Source organism: Prionailurus bengalensis, chromosome B3 (genome assembly GCF_016509475.1).
Source record: "Prionailurus bengalensis isolate Pbe53 chromosome B3, Fcat_Pben_1.1_paternal_pri, whole genome shotgun sequence".
Classification (NCBI taxonomy): Eukaryota; Metazoa; Chordata; class Mammalia; order Carnivora; family Felidae; genus Prionailurus; species Prionailurus bengalensis.
This window is the reverse complement of record NC_057355.1, coordinates 98940802-98963724: the sequence shown is the minus strand read 5'-3', so window position 1 is coordinate 98963724 and position 22923 is coordinate 98940802. Positions and strand designations below refer to the sequence as shown.

General features: G+C 41.2%; 1 protein-coding gene across 3 annotated transcripts in view; it reads right to left on the bottom strand.

The window, feature by feature from the left end:
• Positions 1-22469, bottom strand: part of ATL1 (atlastin GTPase 1) — an 84750-nt gene extending 62281 nt beyond the window's left edge. For all 3 annotated transcript variants that reach the window (XM_043556113.1, XM_043556114.1, XM_043556115.1), the window contains exons 1-2: positions 22318-22469; positions 10597-10781 (exon numbers count right to left, since the gene is read on the bottom strand). In XM_043556113.1, the coding sequence (XP_043412048.1) occupies positions 10597-10630 (34 nt within the window). In that variant the 5' untranslated portion in view covers positions 10631-10781; positions 22318-22469. The remainder of the gene's footprint in view (positions 1-10596; positions 10782-22317) is intronic.
• Between the last annotated feature and the right edge of the window lie 454 nt (positions 22470-22923).

The following is a 22923-nucleotide window of genomic DNA, read 5'->3' as shown; positions in this document are numbered from 1 at the left end:
GAAGGAATATGCTATGTACATGAATAGAAATATTCAGTAAAGTAAAAATTCTATCAAATTAATCTACAAACAGGATACAATTTTAATTTAAAAAATCCCACTGGGCTTTCCAAAGAACTTGAAAACCTGATTCTAAAATTTTATACAAAAGCAAAAGCCAAGAATAAAGAATAGTTCAAAACACCAATAAATAAGAACACAATGAGACAATCTGTTCTACCATATATGAAGACACTATGAAACCACAGGAACTAAAACTGTTATTGACACAAGGATAGACAAAGAGCACTGGAGCACAATAAAAAAGTGCAGAAACAGACTCACACATATTCAGGAGTAATATCTGACAATACAGTTTGGAGATCAATGGGAAAAAAGTGTATTATTCACTAATGAGTCTGGGACACTTGGTTGTCCATATGGAAAAAAAAGCCCAAGAGATTTCTACATACTAGCCATAAAAATAAAATCCAAATAGTTCTAGAGCTTAAAATGAAGTTGGGAAGTCTGCAGAGTAGGAAGCACCAGGAATCTGTGTCCCTACCATGACAACAATTACACTGACAGAATCTACCTGATAGAACTATTGGAACTCTGGAAGGCTTACAACTTCTGGGGGGAGGCATGAATGGTAGATTGTGGTTAATTTTAGTCAATTTCAACTCTTAACTCAGCAGCGGCTACTGATCCTCCTCCCCTCAGCCCTATGGCAGGCAGTTAATGCGCATTACACACAGCTTACAGAAGTCAGGGTAGTCAGTAAGGACCCTGTCCTCCAAAATTTGGGGATTTGTGTTCCAATTGCTGATTGCTGCTTCTTATCACAAAGGTACAGACACAGAGTTGTATTCTCCCCCATTGCTGACTGCCACTTCCTTCTCGGTGAAGTGACTTCCAGGAGATTTAATGGGCCAGTACCTTTTTGGCGGGGGAGGGGGTAAGGTGGGGGGGGGCGGGAAGGGGGAAAGGGGGAGTGGGGGAGAGGGAGAAGGAAAGACAGAGAGAGAGACAGAGAGAGAGAATCTTAAGCAGGCTCCATGCTTAGTGCAGACCCTGGCATGGGGCTCGATCCAGTGACCCTGGGATCAAGACCTGAGCCAAAACAAGAGTCAGATGCTCAACCAACTGAGCCACCCAGATGCCCCAAGGGCCAGTCCCTTTTTTCCCTTCTTCAGTTTTCACTTTTTCCTCTTTTGGGAGTCAGGCATTAAAGATTAGGATATTCAAAGGTAACTGCATATACAGGGAAAATAAAAAACTCACCACACATGCCCACAGAATGGCAGAGGCTCAAAAAAGACCTGAGAATGTCTTAACTTTATACCTCAGGCTGATTGTCAGCATAAAGACATATATTTCATCCTATAATGATGAAAACAAACGAATCCCAAACACAGGAAACCCTGGGGAAGGAAGAGAATCTGACTTTCCTATTTTTTTTTCATAGTGCTTGCTATTTATTGAAAAGAATGTAAATGTTTTTTCCAGGTGGTACTGAGGAGATGGGCGGAGTGCTTGTTTTTGTTTGTTTTGTTTTTAGCATGCACACATCTGTGGGAATGCTGCAGTTTTGAAAGAAAAAGGCCAGTTGTGCAAAACTGATGCATAGGAGAAAAGAAATGTCAACAATTTAGCTCCCAGGCACACTAGGCCCCTACAGCAATCTGGTGGGGCAGGGGAGGATTCTGGGAGTAGATAGGGAACTAACCAAGTTGAAAGTAACTTTCTTATTTCTCATCACATTATTGGATTCAAATGTCCAGTCTTAACAAATCACAAGGCATGCAAAGAAACAGGAAGATATGACCCATTCAAAAGAAAAAAAAAGTAAATACAAACCGTCCCAGAGAAAGACCAGATGGTGAACCTACTAAACAAACATCTTATTAAAATGACTGTCTTAAAGATGCTCAAAAAAACTAAATGAAAATGCAGAAAGTCAAGAAAACACTGAACAGAAATGGAAATATCAACAAAGAAATAGACATAAAAGAAGCCAAAAAGAAATTCTAGAGCTGAAAAGTACAATAACTGAACTGAAGAACTCACAAGAACAATTCATAGGGATATTTGAGCACGCAAAGGAAATGATGAGCCGCTAGAGACAGGGAAATTGAAATTATCAGGGTTGCAGAAAAGACGGAAAAAGGATTGAAGAAAAATGAACAGAGCCTAAGGGAAACACAGGACACCATCAAGCAGACCAACACACACATTGTAAGAGTACGAAAAGGAGAGGAAAGAGGTACAGAGACTTTTTTGAAGAAACAATGCCCTAAACTTCCCAAAATTGCTAAAGGACATGAATATAAACATTTAAAGGCTCAACTAACTCCAAGTAGGAGACCCACACTGAGACATATTATAACCAACTTGCTGAAAGACAAAGACAAAGATAGAATTCTGAAAGCAGCGAGAGAGAAATGATATTACGTACAAGGAATCCTCAATAAGATTGGCAGCAGATTACTCATGAGAAACTTTGGAGGCCAGAATACACTGGGCTGATATATTCCAAGTGCTTTTTAAAAAATCTGTCAACTGGGGCGCCTGGGTGGCTCAGTCGGTTAAGCGTCTGACTTCGGCTCAGGTTGTGATCTCGCAGTCCGTGAGTTTGAGCCGCGCGTCGGGCTCTGTGCTAACAGCTCAGAACCTGGAGCCTGTTTCAAATTCTGGGTCTCCTTCTCTCTGACCCTCCCCCATTCATGCTCTGTCTCCCTCTGTCTCAAAAATAAATAAAGGTTAAAAAATTTAAAAAAAAAATAAAAAAAAATAAAAAAATAAAAAATCTGTCAACCAAGAATCCTGTTTGGCAAAAATGTCCTTCAAAAGTGAGAGAGAAATTAAGACATCTCAAATAAACAAAAGCTGAGAAAATTTGTTACCACCAGACTTGCCCTGCAAGAAATGTGAAAGGGACTCCCATGGGTTGAAATGAAACCACACTGGACAGTAACTCAAAACCATCTGAAGAAATAAAATTCTCAGTAAAGGTAAATACTTGGGCAATTATAAAAGCTAGTATTATTAAAACAACATTCTGTAATGTTGTTTCTTTGTTTTGTACATGATCTAAGGTACCAATATATTAAAAAAAAACAATTACTAACCTAAAAATTAGCATTATGACTTTTGTTTATAATTTCACATTTTGTTTTCTACATAATTTAAGGCACTAATACATTTTTTAATTGAAGTATAGTTGATACACAATGTTACAATAGTTTCAGGTGTACAATACAGTGATTCCACAAGTTTATACATTATGCTATGTTCACAAGTGTAGCTTCCATCAGTCACTATATAACCCTATTACAATACCATTGACTATATTCCCTGTGCTGTACCTTTATCCCCATGACTTATTTATTCCATAACTGGAAACCTGTATCTCCTACTCCCCTTCACCCATTTTGCTCATTCTCCCCACACCGCCCTTTTATCTGTCAAGCATCAGTTTGTTCTCTGTAGTTATGACTCTGTTTCAGCTTTTTGTTTTGTTTTTTTGGATTCCACATAAAAGTGAAACCATATATGTTTTTCAGTCTGACTTATTTTATTTAGCATAATACCTTCTAGGTCCACTCATATTGTCACAAATGGCAAGAGCACATCTTTCTTATGGATAATAATATTTCTGTGTGTGTGCATGTGTTTGAAATATACATACAGAATATGCATATTTTGAATTAAGTTTTCATTTTCTTTGGGTAAATTCCTGGTAGTGGAATTACTGGATCATGTTCTATTTCTATTTTTAATTTTTTGAGGAACCTCCATACTGTATTCTACAGTGGCTGCACCATTTTACATTCCCACCAACTGTGAGGATTCCTTTTTCTGCACATTTTGGCCAACACTTGTTATCTCTTGTCTTCTTTATTCTAGCCATTCTGACAAGTGTAAGGTTACATCTCATTGTGTTTTTGATTTGCATTTCCTAATGATTAATGATGTGGAGCATCTTTCCATGTGATTGTTGGCCATCTGTATGTCTTCTTTGGGGACTAACGCATTTTTTTAAATAACGATTAGTTTATGTTTTGTACACATACTGTATAAAGATGTAATTGTGTGATGTCAGTAACTAAAAGGGGTGCACATAGAGCTAAAAAGGAGCAGAGTTTTTATAGGTTATTGAAATTTAACTGATATAATTTCAAATTAGAGTACAGTAACTTTAGGATATTAAATGTAATCCTCATGGTAACCACAAAGAAAATAGTTCTAGAATGTCTTAGTTCAGGCTGCTATAACAAAACACCACAGACTGGGTAGTTGATAACGAAATTTAGTTCTTAGTTCCAGAGGCTAGAGGACCAAGATTAGGGTGCCAGCATGGTCAGGTGAGGACCTTCTTCCAAGTCAAAGAGTCCGCATTGAATCCTGGCATGGTGGGAGGGGCTAGGGAACCCTGTGGGGCTTTTTTAAAGAGAGGGCTGTTCATCCCATTCATCTTATTCAGAGCGTTTCACTCTCATGACCTAAGCATCTTCCAATGCCCCCACTTCCTGTACTATCACATTTGACATGAATTTTGGGGGGATACCAATATTCAAGCCATAGTGTATGTTATACACAAAACATAAATGATAAGGGAATTAACATGTTACACTACAGGAGCATGTGGATGGCTCAGTCAGTTAAGCATCCGACTCTTGGTTTCTGCTCTGGTCATGATCTCACAGTTCATTAGATCAAGCCCAACATTGGACTCCACACTGATAGCATGGAGCCTGCTTGGGATTCTCTCTCTCTCTTTCTCTCTCTCCCCCCACCCCCCCATTCTCACACAGGTGCACATGTACATGCGCTCTCTTTCTCTCAAAATAAATAAATAAACTTTTAAAAAGTTACACTACAAAAAAATTAAGAGAAAATTAGTAAATTTATGGTTATAAAAAAATCTATGTTTTACATATTCTTTTGTACAGATACTTTTCATAAAATTTTATGTAAAATAGGAAAAGCCTCTAAATGTAAAAACACCCCACCTTTTTTTTTTTTTTTTGACCAAAATTTTCTCACAGTAGACCATTTTCCTGATGATCACAGGTTCCACTTAGAGTCTAGTCACTGGTTCTAAAGATAGTAAAGACTACAGAGTTTGAAACAGAGCAAAGATATAACCCAGGAGTCATCAAGACAAGGTGTAAGCAGATACAAAGTATAAAAAATACATATCTTTGGGAAAATGTATTTGAGAAAAGATGTCAGGAAGGCAAATTAGCAAAATGAGATGGGAGAGTCTGTAGGGGAAGTACATGTATGACTCATTAGAAATTTTATTTTGTTTCAGAAGGAATAGATACATACAGAATGAGGCGAGTAAAAAGGCACAAATAGTCTCATTTTAAGAAAAATAGAATACAACCAACTGGAAAAGAAAGAAAAGGAAGTAACTATACTCAAGATCATTTATAATCTTGCCTCAAAAAACAAAAACAGAAACCTAACGCTTTTTCAACAGACTTTCCCTATACTTACTGCAAATATTATTTTTCTAAAGCATCAGTGTACTGACAGTTTCTGTTACACGGTAGAAAAACCAAATTCCCATGTGAACTCCCAAGTTTTAAGCAACTGTAATTAACAAAAACAAATTTTAAAGAATGCACTTTTGTTTTGCTTCTGGTAGTACTTAAATTCTAAGCTCAACATTGAAAGACTGCTTTCCGAGCTACTGCCTCTGATAGCCATCTGTATCTTTTATTTTCCACACTAGTACATTCTTCGCCTTCTTTTCTAGTCCAAAGCGATTAAGTTTATACAGCATTGATTTCTTATACCAGCTTAAGCCTAGACGGCTTGACATGGCACCTCATTGGCATACTATTTTAGTTCCTGGCCTTCATCAAGTGGACTGGGGAAGCAAACAACCCTGAACTTAAACCTCAGATCTATAATTGACAAATTATGGGACCTCTGGCACATTCCTCATGCTGAGTCTCGGATTCCTTACATATTAAAATGAGAATAATGTCTACCTCTGAAAAATGGACTTTTAAATGCTTACATTTATTGAAACTTCTGGTTCGGTGTAGATTTAGGCATAGGTGTTGGGATTCTCAGTTCTACTCACAGACCTGCTTCTCAGTTGTATCTCTGGATATGATCCTCAAATAACATCCCCAATTCTTGGTTAGTATAGCTGCTTTTTTGCTTTGTAACTTCCATGGTCTTATTAGAACCTAACAGGTCACTGATCACTCAGATAAAAAGATTAGCTGTGATATGGTCCTATAGTGTACTTCTCTCAATTTTAGGTATCCTGTACAAATTTTGCAAATTCTCTCTTGCCCTTTTCTTGGAAATAACTATATTTTCCAATTCTGGGGAGTCTACCTTTGGCCTTGACCTAGTGCTTTCTAACTTGTCTGAAATATATTTAGCCAGATGATAAGGTCAGTTCATTGTCTTAAGAAAAATAATAAAGCGGGGCGCCTGGGTGGCGCAGTCGGTTAAGCGTCTGACTTCAGCCAGGTCACGATCTCGCGGTCCGTGAGTTCGAGCCCCGCGTCAGGCTCTGGGCTGACGGCTCGGAGCCTGGAGCCTGTTTCCGATTCTGTGTCTCCCTCTCTCTCTGCCCCTCCCTCGTTCATGCTCTGTCTCTCTCTGTCCCAAAAATAAATAAATGTTGAAAAAAAAAATTCAAAAAGAAAAAGAAAAATAATAAAGCTATCATCTGAGTTTTTAAAAGCTGAGTTTTAAAAGCTATCACCTGAGCCTGTTTTCTCTCTACCCTCACACCATGCCCCATTATCTTATAAAACATTCCACAGCATTATGCTATAGAAAATCAATTAGAAGGCAACCCGAGGTTCTGATTTCCTCTAACTTACTAAATATATGATTTTTGCCAAGTCATTTAACTTATCTGAGACTCAGTTTTTTTATTTGCAAAAGAGGGATTATGTCTACTCAGAGACTAAAGAGCAAAGGCAATAACGCAGGTGATGGGCATTAAGGAGGGCACCTGTGATGAGCACTGGGTGCTGTTAAGTGATGAATCACTGACTGCTATTCCTGAAACCAATATTGCACCGCATGCTAACTAAAATTTTAAAAAATAATGATGCAGGTGACTGTGCCTTAAACACTGTAGTTCTATACAATGCAGCAGATATTTTCAACTCCTAAGAGGCAGTATAGCATGCTGGTGAAGATAAAAAGAATTTGAAGTCAAACCGCCAGAGTTGGAATCCTGGCTTCATCACTTACCTTTAATATGTAAAATGAGGATTACAGTACCTACCTCATATGATATTAGCTCAGTGACATTAGCTATTAATGTTATTTTTAAATGCCTACTCAGTGTTAGGTATTACACTAGGTGCTGGTAATAAAATGAAATCAGGAAAGACATGGCTAACATCTTCGCCAAAAAAGCTCTATTTCTTACTCCATGTTACTACATTTTTCTAAGTCATTTACATCACACATACTTTATTTCTTGAAGTTTATTTATTATTTATTTTGAAAAAGAGAGACAGAGACAGACAGCATGCACACACAAGTTGGTGGGGACGGAGGGGAGGAGGCAAAGAGAGAAGAGAGAACTCCAAGCAGGCTCCATGCTGTCAATGTGAAGCTGGATGTGGAGCTCAAATTCACAAACTGTGAGATCATGACCTGAGCCAAAACCAAGAGTCGATGCTTAACCAACTAGCCATCCAGGCACCTCACGTCATATATACTTCATAGCAAAGAAAAATCCGAGTACTAAAGCACTTCCATAGAGGATCAAGACTGCACAATTCCAATATTTCTTTTCTGTGAAAATTTCCAGTGACCACACTTTAGTATAATACTTTAGTATTTCTTTTCCTAATTCATCACTTGAGTTGAGAGTCTCTTGATGACTTCTGGGTAAACCATCTGGGACATGTTCCCATCAAATATAAATTATCCAGTGCTCGTCAATCACCTGAAATGCTAATTAAAAGGCAGATTCCTAGACTTCATATCAGCTATTGATTGAAAAACTCTGGCTAGGGGCGCCTGGGTGGCGCAGTCGGTTAAGCGGCCGACTTCAGCCAGGTCACGATCTCGCGGTCCGTGAGTTCGAGTCCCGCGTCAGGCTCTGGGCTGATGGCTCAGAGCCTGGAGCCTGTTTCCGATTCTGTGTCTCCCTCTCTCTCTGCCCCTCCCCCGTTCATGCTCTGTCTCTCTCTGTCCCAAAAATAAATAAACGTTGAAACAAAAAAAAAAAAAAATTTAAAAAAAAAAAAAAAAAAAAGAAAAACTCTGGCTAATTTGCAATGACATGGATGGAAATAGTATAATGCTAAGAGAAATAAGTCAATCAGAGAAAAACAAATACCATATGATTTCATTCATATGTGGAGTTAAAGAAACAAAACAAATGAGGAAAGGGAAAAAAGAGAGGCAAACCAAGAAACAGACTCTTAACTATAGAGAACAGACTGATGGTTATCAGAGGGAGGTGGGTGGGGGGCATGGGTTAAACAGGTGATGGGGATGAAGGAGTGCACTTGTAATGAGCACTGGGTGATGTATACAAGTGTTGAATCATTATATTGTACACCTGAAACTAATATAACACTGTATGTTAACGAGAGTTAAAATTTAAAAAAAATTAAAAAAAATAATTAAAAAAGGGAAAAACTCTTGCTAGAAGATGTAGAAATATGCATTTCTAACAATTTCCCAATGTGATTTTTATGCAAATCCCATTTGAGAAACACATTTCCAAGAGGAAAAAACCTCCACCATATAAGAAATCTGAAACCAAAGAAAATACTGAAGAATAATGATCCAAACCTTCACTAAGAAGAACTTTAATGCTCAGAATTAATTTTCACATGCCTGTCTCTTAACATGGTTGAGTCAACAATGCACAGAGATCAAGATCAAAACTGACTTGAACATCCACACCTGAACCATGAGTGTTCAAGAAATTCCTAGTCTAGCGGCGCCTGGATGGCTCAGTCGAGGGACCCACTGTTGATTTAGGCTCAGGTCATAATACCACAGTGAGTTCGAGCCCCACATGGGTCTCTGCACTGGCAGCTCAGAGCCTGCTTAGGATTCTCTCTCACTCCCCCTTTCTCTGCCCGCCCCCCCCCCCCACTCTTTCTCTCTCTCAAAATAAATAAACTTTTAAAAAAAGAAAAGAAATTCCTACTCTAGGCCAAGGAAAAGTTAGGGGGACAGTGAAAACGCTTACTCATAATCTCCTAAGAAGCAAAGAAAACAGTGTTATTACAATACTCACACTTACTGAGGTTTGGTAATCTCAGAAAATGCAACTGCTTTCTCTTAAATTCATACAACTAGAGCCAGACCTCCCTGCCGTAGCTCCCCACACCTACCACAAACGTTGCCTACTGGGAGTTAAGTTGGCCCTGTGAACAACCAGGCAAGGAGAAATACGGTCTTTTGATAAAAGTAAGCCCCTCCAAAATTTAAATTTATACCTCCTGGTCCGATGGACAGTTATAGAAGAGTTCTCACTGAGACACAGAAGAGATCCAGGAGCTCCAAACTCCTAGAGGATGTGTGTAAACTTTCCAAATAACAAAGCTAATGAACAAAATATTTCTCTACCCACCGAGGAACAGTGGCCTGAGATCTGCTCTGGGTCAGAAAACAAAATGCCCTGAAAGGCTTTGGTTCCTAAGATGGTAGTGAGGTTAGCACTGTGACTGGAAGAAAACGCGAGCCGAGGGCAGAAAAAGACGCCCAATCTGCCCACACTCTCCGTCCTGAACCAAGTCTGGAGCAGCAGAGCGGGGCGGGGCCGCGATTTCTCCTGCATCACTGCGTTCTCTCTTCCCCGCCTGCGTGAGCGCCGCCCACCCACTCGCGGCGTGAACCCACTGGGCCTAGCCTCTCCTTCCCCCTCCCCTCGGCCTGGTGCTGAATCATGAGCCCAATATCTCCAAAAGGTAAAATCAAAGAACAATGCCACACTTAGGGCTGGCCTGAATGGGGTGCCGGATTGGGGTGGAGCAGAGGCTGGAAACCACAACTTTGCTTCCCTTCTTCCCCAATTCCCCTCCGAGCTCCAAATTAAAACAAGTACTGCAGCGGTGGGGGACTCCCAGGCGGGCGCCCCTTCCTCTGGGTTGCTCAGGTCTGCAACACTCCCGCCGGGCTGGGCGCGCTCTGCCTCATTGTTCCAGCATGCCGCCCGCTCGGGAGCCCGCGCCCTGCCAGGCGGAAGGGCTCAAAGCTCCCGAGGAAGGGGCCGGGGCTTAGGGATCCTCACCCCCTCGCCCCTCTCGGCCGGGTAACAGCCCCTGCCTACTCTCATCGCCTTTCTGCCAAAGGATCGCTAAAGCGGAACCGACGAGTCCCAGGGAGGCGACGTGCGGGTGCTGTCCAAATGCTGCGAGGAGGAGGACTGGGGGTGGGGGAGAGACAGGGGGCTCCGGCCTGCGGAAAGCTGCAGCCCTCGCCCCACAGCGCGATTCTGCTTACACGGGTACCACTCGGCCATGGTCTCTCCGGCCCTACAGGGAGCAGCTCGGTTGTGGCCCGTCTCCCAGCCCTTGGCCCTCTCGTCCCCAGAAGCAGAAACCAGAGGGCCAGTCCCCGCGCAGGCTGCAGAAGTCACCATATGTTACTCACCCCAACTGTTCCTGTCCCTGCGGTTCTTGGCCATGGTGGTCCGGGGACTGGTGGCGGTGAGGCGCTGTCACTGTGCTGGCTCTTCTCCCGGGCCGCAGGTTGCTGGCGGTGGGAGGCTCCGTGCCCGCGCTGGGCGCAGTTCGCTCAGACTCTGAGGATGTTGCTGTGGCGCTGGTGGGAAGGAGCTGGGAGGAGAAGGGAGGAGAAAGCGGGTGAACCGAGCTCAGCATCACAAGCCCGAGTTCACACAAATACCAGCGTCACACCCTCCCTACCTCAGCCCACCCCCGGAGCACGAAGACAGGGACAGACGATGTACTGCAACATCTTTCACGGAGAACACACACACACACACACACACACACACACACACACACAAATAAATAGTACCCCCCTCACACACACTCTCAAAGAATTTAACAGCATTAGCCAGTCACAGAATTACTAATACACTGCATTATTCTGGATGTTCAAATACCCGTTTCCTATAACAGTTACAAATTAGTACCAATATGCAGACAACATTTATATAGCCAAAGAAGTCAAAATAATCTGCACTTATCTACCAGGCACCATTTTCCCCCCATTTTAAAAGCAAGGTCATGTTGGTAAAGAGGATATCATGCATTTTTTTTACCTGTATACTGAACAGGCCTGACTTTTAAAATTAGGATAGAAAAATTTAGATCAAGACTGAGATAAATGAAAGCTGGAAATTCATCATAATCTGTAACTAACTCAATGTCTAGTGGGCAAAAGTGGGCAAAAATGCCCACTAGATTTGCAGAGAAAACCTCTGGAGTTACACTGGCAAATATTTTAGGTAAAATCGTATTACGTAGTCTGGGTGAGCCTTGGCATCCACAAAGGTTGCAGACAATTTTGAATACAAAGCAAAAGGCAAAGACACTGATTTCTTCCTCTCTGCCTACAAACTCAGCTTTCAGTATTCTAGAAGCAGTCCTTTATGGTACTTGACCCTCAAGATACCATTAACCCATTCCTTACAGTTTTCTTCTGCATTTGGTTGTTGCCCACACTCTACAGATGCGTTCTGCCTATGAGATTATTGCTAGCCTCTTAATTACCACGTCTTTGGTCTCTTCACCATAAGCAACTCTTCACTCTATGTTCACTCAATGTAATTTGCTACAATGGCTTCAGACAGGACCTTCATCCTGATAATTTCCAAATCTGTGCTTCTAGTTTTATGCTCTCTTAAAGAGAGAAAAATCGTCTTACGAGAACCAAATTTATAACTGCCCAAGGTCATCTTCATTTTGTTTTCCTACTAACACTTCAAAATCAACATGTCAAAAACCAAATTATCTCACCCACCACTGCCATATCTTATGCATTCTGTATTTCGGTTAATGGCTCTAGTGACCTCAGAGCTAGGAACACTGTAAACCAAGTTTACATTATAGTTTTAAAAGGGACGTCAGGGGGATCTGGGTGGCTCAGTCAATTAAGCATCTAGCTCTTGATTTTGGCTCAAGTCATGATCTCACAGTTAGTGAGATCGAGCCACAATTCAGGCTGTGCTGACTGCTTGGGATTCTCTCGTGCCCTCCCCCCACCTCAAAACAAACAAACTTAAAAAAATAATAAATGAAGGGGGCTGTGTTCAATAGAGTTGCATTTCCTAAACACTAATGAAACAACATAGGAAGACAGGAATTATCTCACGCCTGTATCTACAAACCAAATTCATGGATTAAAAAGAAGTGTGTTCTGCTTTTCTTGTATATCTTAATTCTCAGCTCACACTCCAGCCTGATAATTACTTTCAGGTAAATCTCATTAAAAAGAGTACAGAAGAGTCCACAGTCACGCAGACACACAAAGATACACATAGAGGAGGAGGAGAAAGCAGAGAGTGACTGCATTTGAGTACAAGATTTCTTTTTGGGGCAATTAAAATATTTTAAAATGCGAAACTTAACAGAAGACCATGTGGGAGGGAAGGGGAAAAAAGTTACAAACAGAGAGGGAGGGAGGCAAACCATAAGATACTCTTAAATACAGAGAACAAACTGAGGGTTTAAGGGGGGTGGTGGAGAGGGGAAAGTGGGTGATGGGCATAGAGGAGGGCACTTGTTGGGATGAGCACTGGGTGTTGTATAGAAGCCAATTTGACAAATTATATTAAAAATATTTTAAAATGTTTTAAATCAGTTCTGTACAACTTTGTGGATATACTAAAAATCACTGAATTATACAATTTAAATTGGTGAATTATATGGTATGGTATTACACATCATTTGGCTGCTTTTAAAAAGTCAAGGTCAAGTTTATTTTAAATTGGAAAAAAGGAAGAAAAGATATTTGTACATTAGTACTCTAGAACCCTTCTCATCCTGACCCCTTTGGGATGTTACTCTGTAGACTATTCCCACCCTCCTATATCCTCAATGATTTTTTTCCTAGTTGTTCCTTCACCATGCTCATTTCCCCCAATCATAAGAAAAGGGCTCTCTCAACCTTGCCATTTGCAACAACATGGATGGACTTAGAGGGTATAATGCTAAGTGAAATAAGCCAGACAGAGAAAGACAAATACCATATGATTCCACTCAGATGTGGAATTTAAGAAAAAGCAAATGAACAAAAAAGATTAAAAAAGAAAAAAAAAACAGACTCAAATACAGAGAACAACTGGTGGTTGCCAGAGGGGAGGTGAGAGGGGGATGAATGAAATAAATAAAGGGGATCAAGGGCACCCTTATCTTGTTGAGCACTGGGAAATGCATGAAAGTGTCCAATTATTACATTGTATACCTGAAACTAATATAACAGTGTGTGTTAATTATACTTCAATAAAAAAATAATAAAATAAAATGTAACCTCCTTAAGAAAGAAAAGGGCTCTCTCAATCAGGAGTTTCTCAATAGCGGATGCTACAACTCACTCCTTCCCTCTACAGCTAGCAATCTTGGAAACATATCAGTTAGAATGCTTTTGGCTGTAACTCAAAAGAGCTTAAACCAAAAGGACATTTAGTGTCACATAATTTTTTAAGGTAAGTTGGTTCTGTGGGGATTAATTCAGCAGCTCAACTTTATCATTGACATGTTAGGATATAGATGTGGCTGCTGCAGAAAATTACAGTGGCTTAAGACATATTCATTTCTTTCTCATGATATAATCTTAGCATAAACCCTCCAGGGTTCATATTAATGATGGCTCTGAAATATCAAGAAACCTAAGCTTGGACTTCCATGGTATAATCCAAGATGGTTGCTTGGGCATTTGCATCTTCATTCCAGCCAAATAGAGGAGAAGAAAGGAAAGAAGGGCATATATCCATTCTAAGAGTACAACCCAGAAGTGGCACATATCACCTCTACTCAAGTACCATTGACCAGTACATGTCCTACCTATTTGACAAACACATTATGTATATGTGTATCCAACTAAAATTTAGGAGATCTAATGCTAACGAAAGAAAGGAGGGCACCTGGCTGGCTCAGTTGGAAGAACATGTGACTCTTGCTCTCAGGGTCATGAGTCTGAGCCCCATGTTGCATGTAGAGATTACTTAAATAAAAAAAATTTTTTTTAAAAGAAGGAAATGGATACTGGAGAATACCAGCAGACTTCACCACAAGGACCAAGGTTGCACTTTACCATCCTTAATATGTGGACTTATTTTCTAATGTGGGCTCCTATCATGGTCCCAAAATGGCATCTGCCATTCCAGTCATTAGAAGTGGGTAGCCATGTCTAGAAACAGAAAAAGGTATGTCTGTGCCTTGTGTACCTTGTTAAAAGCACTCCCATAGACTTTTTCTATGTGTTATTATCTAGAATTGTCAAGCCTAAGCCATCCCTTTAGTAACAGAAGTGAGGCTAGGCCAATCAAGATTTATCCCCTAGCATAGGGAGGGTCTCAGTCTCATCTGACAGACATAGCAACACAGGAAAGGTCAACAAAATTGTGGTTCTGATAATGAGAAGAGAAGATAGCGGCAAGTCCCAAGGTGATAATGACAGCTTTCATTTTCCCCTTATCCTCCACTAGTATCTTCTCTGATGGGATGACCCAAAACTTATTTCCATGGGGCCAAATCTTTAGTGGCCTTATCTTTACTGGGTTGTTGCAGTTTATCATTGTTCAGTAATACTGGACATGTGAATACCAAGAGGTATCTTAGTGCACACGTAGGGTCCTAGACATAGTCCTTCTATTCTCTTTGTGGGGCAACAAGCAATTCCCCTTGGTAATGAGGACCAATCACTCCAACCAGTACAATGATCCCCTCTCTAACCTTTGCCTCCATAGTCCAAAGACCTCATATTGGCCAGGTGACAGTATCAGTTTCCTCTTTAATGAAATTGTGACTAAGTTATCTAGGGACAGTATCTCTCCTTTGGGCACCAGAGCCTTCAGATCCACCAAGCCCAATGTTTTAAAGACAAAGTTGTAGAGACAAAAATTCTTCAAGTGAATTGTTAGTAGTAGGAAGAGCCACCACTCCACTCCTTGGTTCATAGACCCACACATTCTGCACGTGGGTTAGATGGCAACATATATTGGCTATAGGTTAAGTCCTATCCCATATCCTCACTGGGTTATCTCCCGGTATCACAACCAATCCTTCCGCAGGCCTTTCCTCTCTTCCCTTAAACTAGCTGCTTCTAAGTGATGGGTTTAAGGTAAGATCAATTAATTCAGTGGTTATGACTTCATTGACATACTTCCCTCAAAATAAAATGAGTTTCTTGCTTAAATTTAATGTTGTAATACATGGTGATGAAATAAGGCATTCTATAAATCCTTGGATTATGGTACTTGTAAAAAAGCTTTCCAGGCAGGGAAGGTAAACCTGTATTTGGAATATGTACTATTTCCATGAGGATGAATCCCTCTTCTCTCCATAATGGAAAGGATCTAGTATAATAAACTGCCACCAGGTGGTTGCCTGGTCTAGGGAATACTACCATACTGGGGTCTCTGCAATGGCCTCTGTTATAAGCAGGTTAAATGCTCCAAAGTGGCAGTAACTGTATTATCCTCCGGCCACCCCAGTGCATTATCCTTGGCAAGTAGAAGTCCATGTTGTTGAACCCACATTTGCCGTCATTCCTTTTTTACATAGGACCACTGAACTACCACTGGGTGACCAGGTAGAGGCTGACATCCATAGGACAGATCTCTTGTAAACCTGATTATTGAAATGAATGCCCTCTTGTGGGCAGTTATGTGGTTCACAGATATTTTCACATTCTGGGCCCACTTTGAGAATCCATCTGTATTACCTCTCCTACTGACTCCCTTATCTCAGATATTCTTCTTTCCAAGTTATTGGCCCACCTACTAGCCACTGTACATAAATACAGATCTATACCTCAGGCCAGCTCTCCTTCCTAACAAAGAGGGCAACCAGATGTTCTATTTAAAGTTATGCCCACAGGGAGAATTTCTCTTCCTCTGTATTTTTCAAGACCACCCCATTACAGATAGGGGCATAATTCAGAGGCTATATGCTTCCAGTTGGATATAATGCACAACATTAATAAACCAAGCCCAAGTTTTTCCTTCCTCTGTTAAATGACCACAAGCCCATAGATAAAGTTAAAAAAAAAAAAGTGGCAAAGAAGTAGGGGCAGGTACAGAGGAAATCTGTCCATGTAATTTACTCGTGCCTTCTATATCAGCTCCGGCCACCCCAGTACATATGCCTTTCCATTTGACAATGAATTCTGCTGCCCATCTTCAATTTATGATTCAGTAAATTAGGTAACACCAAGTTCCTAAAGAGCAGTTCACATCACACAGTCCCTTAGTATGCCATAGTGAGGTGTTTAGTTTCTGCCAAGGCCTCATAGCAGGCCAAGAGTTACCTTTCAAATGGAGAATAGTTGCCAAGAGATGAGAGCATGTTCTTATTCCAAACCTTATCCATGCTGCTTGTGCCACAACTTGGACCATCTGTGGGGCATTCTGTTTCTCCAAGTCATATGAAAAACTGGCAGTCATATAGGTTACATGATAAATGGATCAGAGAGCAATACATGCAGTATGGTGATTCCAAAATCCAAACAGGCCAACTAAGACTGGGCATTGTTTTTTGAGGTGGAGCACAATAATGCCACTGAACTGTTAGAAATTTCACTGTGGCACAGGTCTCTGACCTGGATGTATTTCTTATCCTCTGATAGAAGGGTCTTTTTAAGGTATCTAGGGCAGTTGCTACTTCCAGTTCATCTATCTGGTTTGCACCATGTCATTAAGGTAATAGACTAGCAGGATGTTCTAATGGATATCAAGGAAACAAAGGTCCCTCTGGAATGATATATTACAACTGACGTGTTTACATAGCCTTGATGTAAGACAATGACAATGCTATCCCGGCTATATGAAGGCAAACTGCTTCTGATTATTTCTTTTGAAGGGAATTGAAAAGCACGTTCTAGATTTCAAGTCCATAGCTGCATTCTAGGTGCCAAAGCCTATACTGATTTGCTCTAGTAAAAATTCCACATGTGGAAATACAACTATGAGGCTTCTTCCTCAAGGCTCCCCCCTCAAAGGGACTCCATCCAGGCTTGTGAACTAGATTCAGTTGAAAAATATGGGGGTATCTGGGTGGCTCAGTCAATTAAGCATCCTACTCTTGATCTCAGCTCAGGTCATGATCTCATGGTTCATGAGTTGGAGCCCTGTGTTGGGTTACACACTGACAGTGAGGAGCCTGCTTGGGATTCTCTCTCTTTCCCTCTCTCTGTCCTTCCCCCACTCGCACTCTCTCTCTCAAAATAAATAAACTTAAAAAAAAAAGAATTGGGTGATATGTATTGAATCACCACACCAGTGACTTGAGTTACGTTTCTGCTCATCAGACCTAGAATTTTTCTGCTTACATATGGCAAGCAGTACTTAAGTAGACTGTTAATTTCATTCATTCTTAAACACGGATGATCATACACCACCATCAAAGATCCTTGGTTTCAAACACTCTGATTATCACTTCTTCCTGAGGGTTATCATGATAATTGTGCTGAACAAGTCTTTAACATTTAAGAATCTTCCACCTGGCCTCTACCAGGATCTCAATATTCCCACTGAAATCATGGATCCTGATTTCATTGTGGCATCTCCATTATCATCTCCAGCCAATTAAGACAGCCACCAAAGAATTTTTCAAGGATAGCTGTGACCCTCTACTCAATGCCTTGATAAAGGTAAATTTTATGGGTCCTTGTAGGGATGGTACAGATAGAGCATTACTAAGCAGGATGCACATAATAGGGCAAGTCCAACATTCCCATCTCCCTAAATCTTCAGATTTATTCCTCTAAAGTATGCCCTGGAAGTTCTGGCATCTCAGCACATAGATTACCAGCTTCAAGTAACCCATTTAAAAAGACCACCAGCTTCTCAGGTCAACCTGAAACATAGATAAGTATTTGCCAAGATCCTGTAACTCTTCAGTGCACAAGTTTTCTCCTCCAAGAACAGGTCTTGTCCTTCTCCACCAGGGCTGTGCTGAAATCTAACTTTTTTTAAGGCTTTATTTAAATTCCAGTTAACATACAGTGTCATATTACTTTCAGGTGTACAATACAGTGATTCAATACTTCCCATACAAAAGCTGGTACTCATCACGACCAGTGTACTCCTTAATGCGCATCACCTATTTGAAATCTAACTCTTGTTCAAGTTCTCAGCCTCATTTATATCTACCCAAATGCCCCCATTCTATGTCGTGGGGTCCCAACAACTTCTCTACCTGGACTCTTAGCATAACAGATCTAAGTCTCACATTCAGTTAACATTGCAACTCTACAGCCTTTACTATTAGGTCGTGGGCTGGATTCTCAGCCATGTTTCATGTTTTCCCTGCAGCTACATGAGAAATAAGGTTTCTTCAAGGCTGTCAAAGAAACTTTTTGATTTTCTACTCGTGCCTTAAGTTTGGAATTGAGGCCATTTGTCTTTTTTCCTCACATATTCTCCCAGAGGCAATCAGAAAAAATGACACAATGATTTCAGCAATCATCACTATCAAAGGAGCTAAGTGCTAGAGACTGGTCTTCCAATGCTACGGCTTCCATCAGCACTCCATCTCATGCCACTATTGATGGTTATTTCAGCAATTGTTATGCCATTGTTTCACTTTTCATGGCAAGAAGTTTATACAGGTAATCATCAGATATGTGAGTAATACCATCCCACAAAGCAAGGGTTTCTTTCCTGAGGCTACTTCCAATTCCTGTAACTATCAATCAGGGTTCTGGCAAGAAAGAGATAGCACAGAAAGAGAATCTAATGAAAGGGCTATTTATAAAAATGAGGACAGGGTTAAAGGAATTAAAGGAACCAATAAGAGATAGTGAAACACCCCGAGACTAGCCACAGTGGAATGCCATTATCATCCTTGTCTTAAAGGGGCAAAGAAAAAAAGCTTATTAGAATCCTTTAAGAGTGATACAGCTGTAGGGTAAGGCCACAGTCAGGCACTGTGGTTTCTTCTATACATTTAGTGTTCTCAGAACACTAGATTATATAAGGTGCAAGCAAACTTTAGGCATCCCTTCTGAATATTACACTTATTATATTGTGAGGAAATCAATAAGGAACAACACAAGATTATTTATAACTTATAGTTTTTTCTTAGCTATTGAATTTGCAGAAATGACCAAGCTGTCCCGAATACAGGAACCTTACTACCAAATCTCGTAAAAACCTAAAATCCACCCTAGGAATCAAGGTTAATTAAAAACATCATTTTAACATATTGGATGATCAATTCAAGCTGTATTAAAAAGAGATGTGCATTGCCTTCTTCTTTTTTGATTTTTAAAATTTTATTTATTTATTTATTTGTTTATTTATTTGTATTTTTAAAGATTGTAGGTAATCTCTACACCCATCGTGGGACTTGAACCTACAACCCCGAGATCAAGAGTCGCATACTCCACTGACAGTGCCAGCCAGGAGCCCCCAACTCTTCTTTACTGAAACTCCCATCATGATGACCTGATACTGATTCTGAATGAGATCCATGTGCTACTGCTATCCAGAGCAAGATAGAATTCTTCTGCTTTGAAAACATGGTTTTTGCCTCAACAGACAACTGACCCTAATTAGTAACAAAAAGAATAGTTTAACTATTTGAAAATATAAGTCATAACTGTGGCAGATGTCTTCCAAAATTTAATTAATTTATATCTAACAAACCTATGGGGCAATAAGCTCAATCACACAGGGTTACATTTTGCAACTAGTTTATGCTGGAAGGTTCATCAGGAGATCATATAAGTTAAGCCTATATGTTCCATAGACAAAAACTGTCCTTGTGATCTGTTGTCACACTTGAGAGCTTTAATTAGCTTTTGTGTTTTGGATAGTAATTGGGAAACTTACCTATGTAGAAGTTAAAAAATTTTATGTCCAGTTGAAACCAGAAGCCACAGATTACAATCAGCATTTTACTAAAGAAATTTGACAGAATGGAAAAACACTACAAAGCAGACAGCAAACCATCACAGGTTATTATGTAGATAAGAATAAAACCTGGAAGATATTTGCATTTAAGACATTATGGAGACACAAAGAATATATGATAATGAGGCTGGGATGGAGGGCCTACCAAGCCATATTTTTCCTTATTCCATACCTTGTTATAAAGCTGGGTAGCTTGTAAGAAATTCCTGTTAGCTATAATTTTTTATTATTCTTTATTATTATATTATTTTTTATTACTAAAACTATGTGCTTATTTAGGAGGTAAGATTAAGTTTACATACCACATGTTTATTTCATGCAAATTGAATTTGAATTTCTCTACCAATCATGTAATATTTAACCCACCAGCTATGATTTCACTGATCTTGTTTAAATGAACTCAACCACTATTTTTAAATCCTTAAGATTCCTTTGGAGTTAGAATAAAGCAAATGTTTTCCTCTTTGCATCAATTGTGGTACAAGTAATGATTATAGCAGACACATTTTTTAACCACCACGTAGAATTTCAACTTTTCCATGCTATGTACCTCTGGGTTGATGGTCAAAGCATATGGATCTGCCATTGTTGGAAACATAAAACATGTGCATTCCAGAGTCTTGTTGAAGCTTATGACCTCAAACTTTTTATTGCCCAATTCATATCAAACACTGTGTTTCAAGAATAACATGCTTGAAGGATTATCAGACATTTATCCTTGTTTCAAACTGGGAATTCAAATTTTCCACTTTATGAAGGCCCATGAGGTAAACTTTTCTAAAGTCTTAGTATCAGCACAAGAAGTGCCTCTCTTGACCAATTGCTTCATGGTGATCTCAAAAACACTATAAAACCCTCTACTTTGGGCAATTTGTTGCATTGTTCTGGTATCCTATTTTTCCTCTCTTTAACGTCACACCTATTTCTTCCTTTACTTACTTTTATCTTGTGTTATAATACATATATTCTGTATGCTGCCTCAAATTCTCTGGAATAATGCAAGTATAAATAAGAATAAGAATAAATTTCAGACTAGAGATAGGATCAACCCTTATAGGGTCAAAGGGAAAAAAAAAGAATCTATGACAGCAAACAAGTACTAGGATACCAATAGAACATTTGAAAAGATTTTGAGTCATTGAAGCCAAAAGTATGTGCCCACCAAAACAAGTGCCAAGAAGCTTTGAAAGAAGGAACTGTTCTTCAACAATTTTTTCAATGCAGCAAACACATAGGCTTTGTCCATAGAGCATGTAAGTCTGAGCTTACTTATACTCCCTAAATAAGTGCCCTTTGTGCATGGAGCACAAGAAAATACATATATTCCTTGTCCTGTTAAGGTGTAAATTTAATTTCTACATTATACAACTAATTACAACGATCAACAAGGAGTATATTGCCCAAGAACAGAATTGAATTGGATGTTCAAAACCACAAGCCAACATCTGTAACTTGCTCTTTTGTGATTTTTCAGTTACTAAATGCACTGGCTGAGTGTTCATCTGGCTTTCCTGTTCAAAACCTCTACTGGATTCTAGGAATATTTTTACCAGTACACATAAACCTGGCAACTTTATTTCTACCTTCCAAACAACGCTGGAACTAGAACTGCAAAATAGCTTGTGAAATACCAGCCAAATTACTTCCTTGAACTCCTGTTCCATATTCTATGCACTGTGAAGTATTTTACAACTTCTTATATTTGAAAATCCTCTTTGTAATCCCGTAAAATGCCTCACAAACACTTGCTTGGCTGTCAGATGCAAAACCTTATCCTCTTCAAGCTGCAGATAATTATATTGAGATATTGTCAACTACGATGTCTTGTCCCAGATCACCTACTGAGGAAGAAGTAGAGCCAGAATCAGGTAGTGGTCTCTTGATTTTGTTTCAGCTTCTGAAGAACTCATCCAATCTAAGGAGCAATCCCCGCGGCAAGGCACTGCGTGTGCCCAACAGGGATAAAGGCCACTGTGACTTCCTAGGAATTCAGGCTTTCAGAAATGTGGAAAAACTCAGTAGGAGACAGGTTGCGCAGCTGCGTAGTGCAGCCTCAAGCTGGTACCACTGGGAATGGTTTGCAAAACAGGAAGGTGCAGTCGGGTGTGCCGCGGCTTAGTTAAGCCGGCACTCCCCCACCTCCTTCCCTGGTGCCCCACTGCCAGGTAACTTCTGGCCCAGTGCCCTCGGTACCTTTCCCGTGCTGAACTGGAAAGGCTGCCCTCGTGCCCACCCTTCTCCCTCTACCCGTCACCCTCCAAATTTACCTGACGGATCTGGGGGAGGTTTAGCAGAGGCCGGTCGGCTCACGGGGTGAGCGTGGGGGGTCCTAATCTGAGAGTGGGTAGGAGAGGCTGGGCCCCCGAAAGGACGCGGCCGGCCGTGGGGGGGCTGGGGGGCGCGGTGGCCCGGCCCGGAGGGTGTCGTGTCCCGACCAGGCCTCAGGGCGGCACTCTGGTCCCGTGGCCGGAGCGCTCGGGCGGGCCGCTGGGCGCAGACCCACGCTGGCCAGGAACGTTTCACCCGGTGACGCAGCCCCGGGTGGGAGACGTGGTGCGGCGGCGGCGGCGGCGGCGGTACGCGCCTCCGCCGCCTGCGAGAGGACGTGCGGTGCGGCGGGAGGCGGCGGCGCAAGACCGGGAGCGGCCGGCGGACGCCGGGAAGCAGGACGCGGACGCCGGGGAGGAAGTAGGTCCCGGGTCGGCGCTCAACAAAGAGCGGGGCCGCCCCCCTCGGGTGCCGAGCCAGTCCCAGGCCCCGGCGGTTCGCGGGCGGCCGGGAGGGGGAAGGGCCGCGGCCGGAACGGGACTGCGGGGACGCCGCGGACCCTTCCAGGCCCGCTTCTCCGCGGCCCGCGGCGGGGCGGAAGGGAA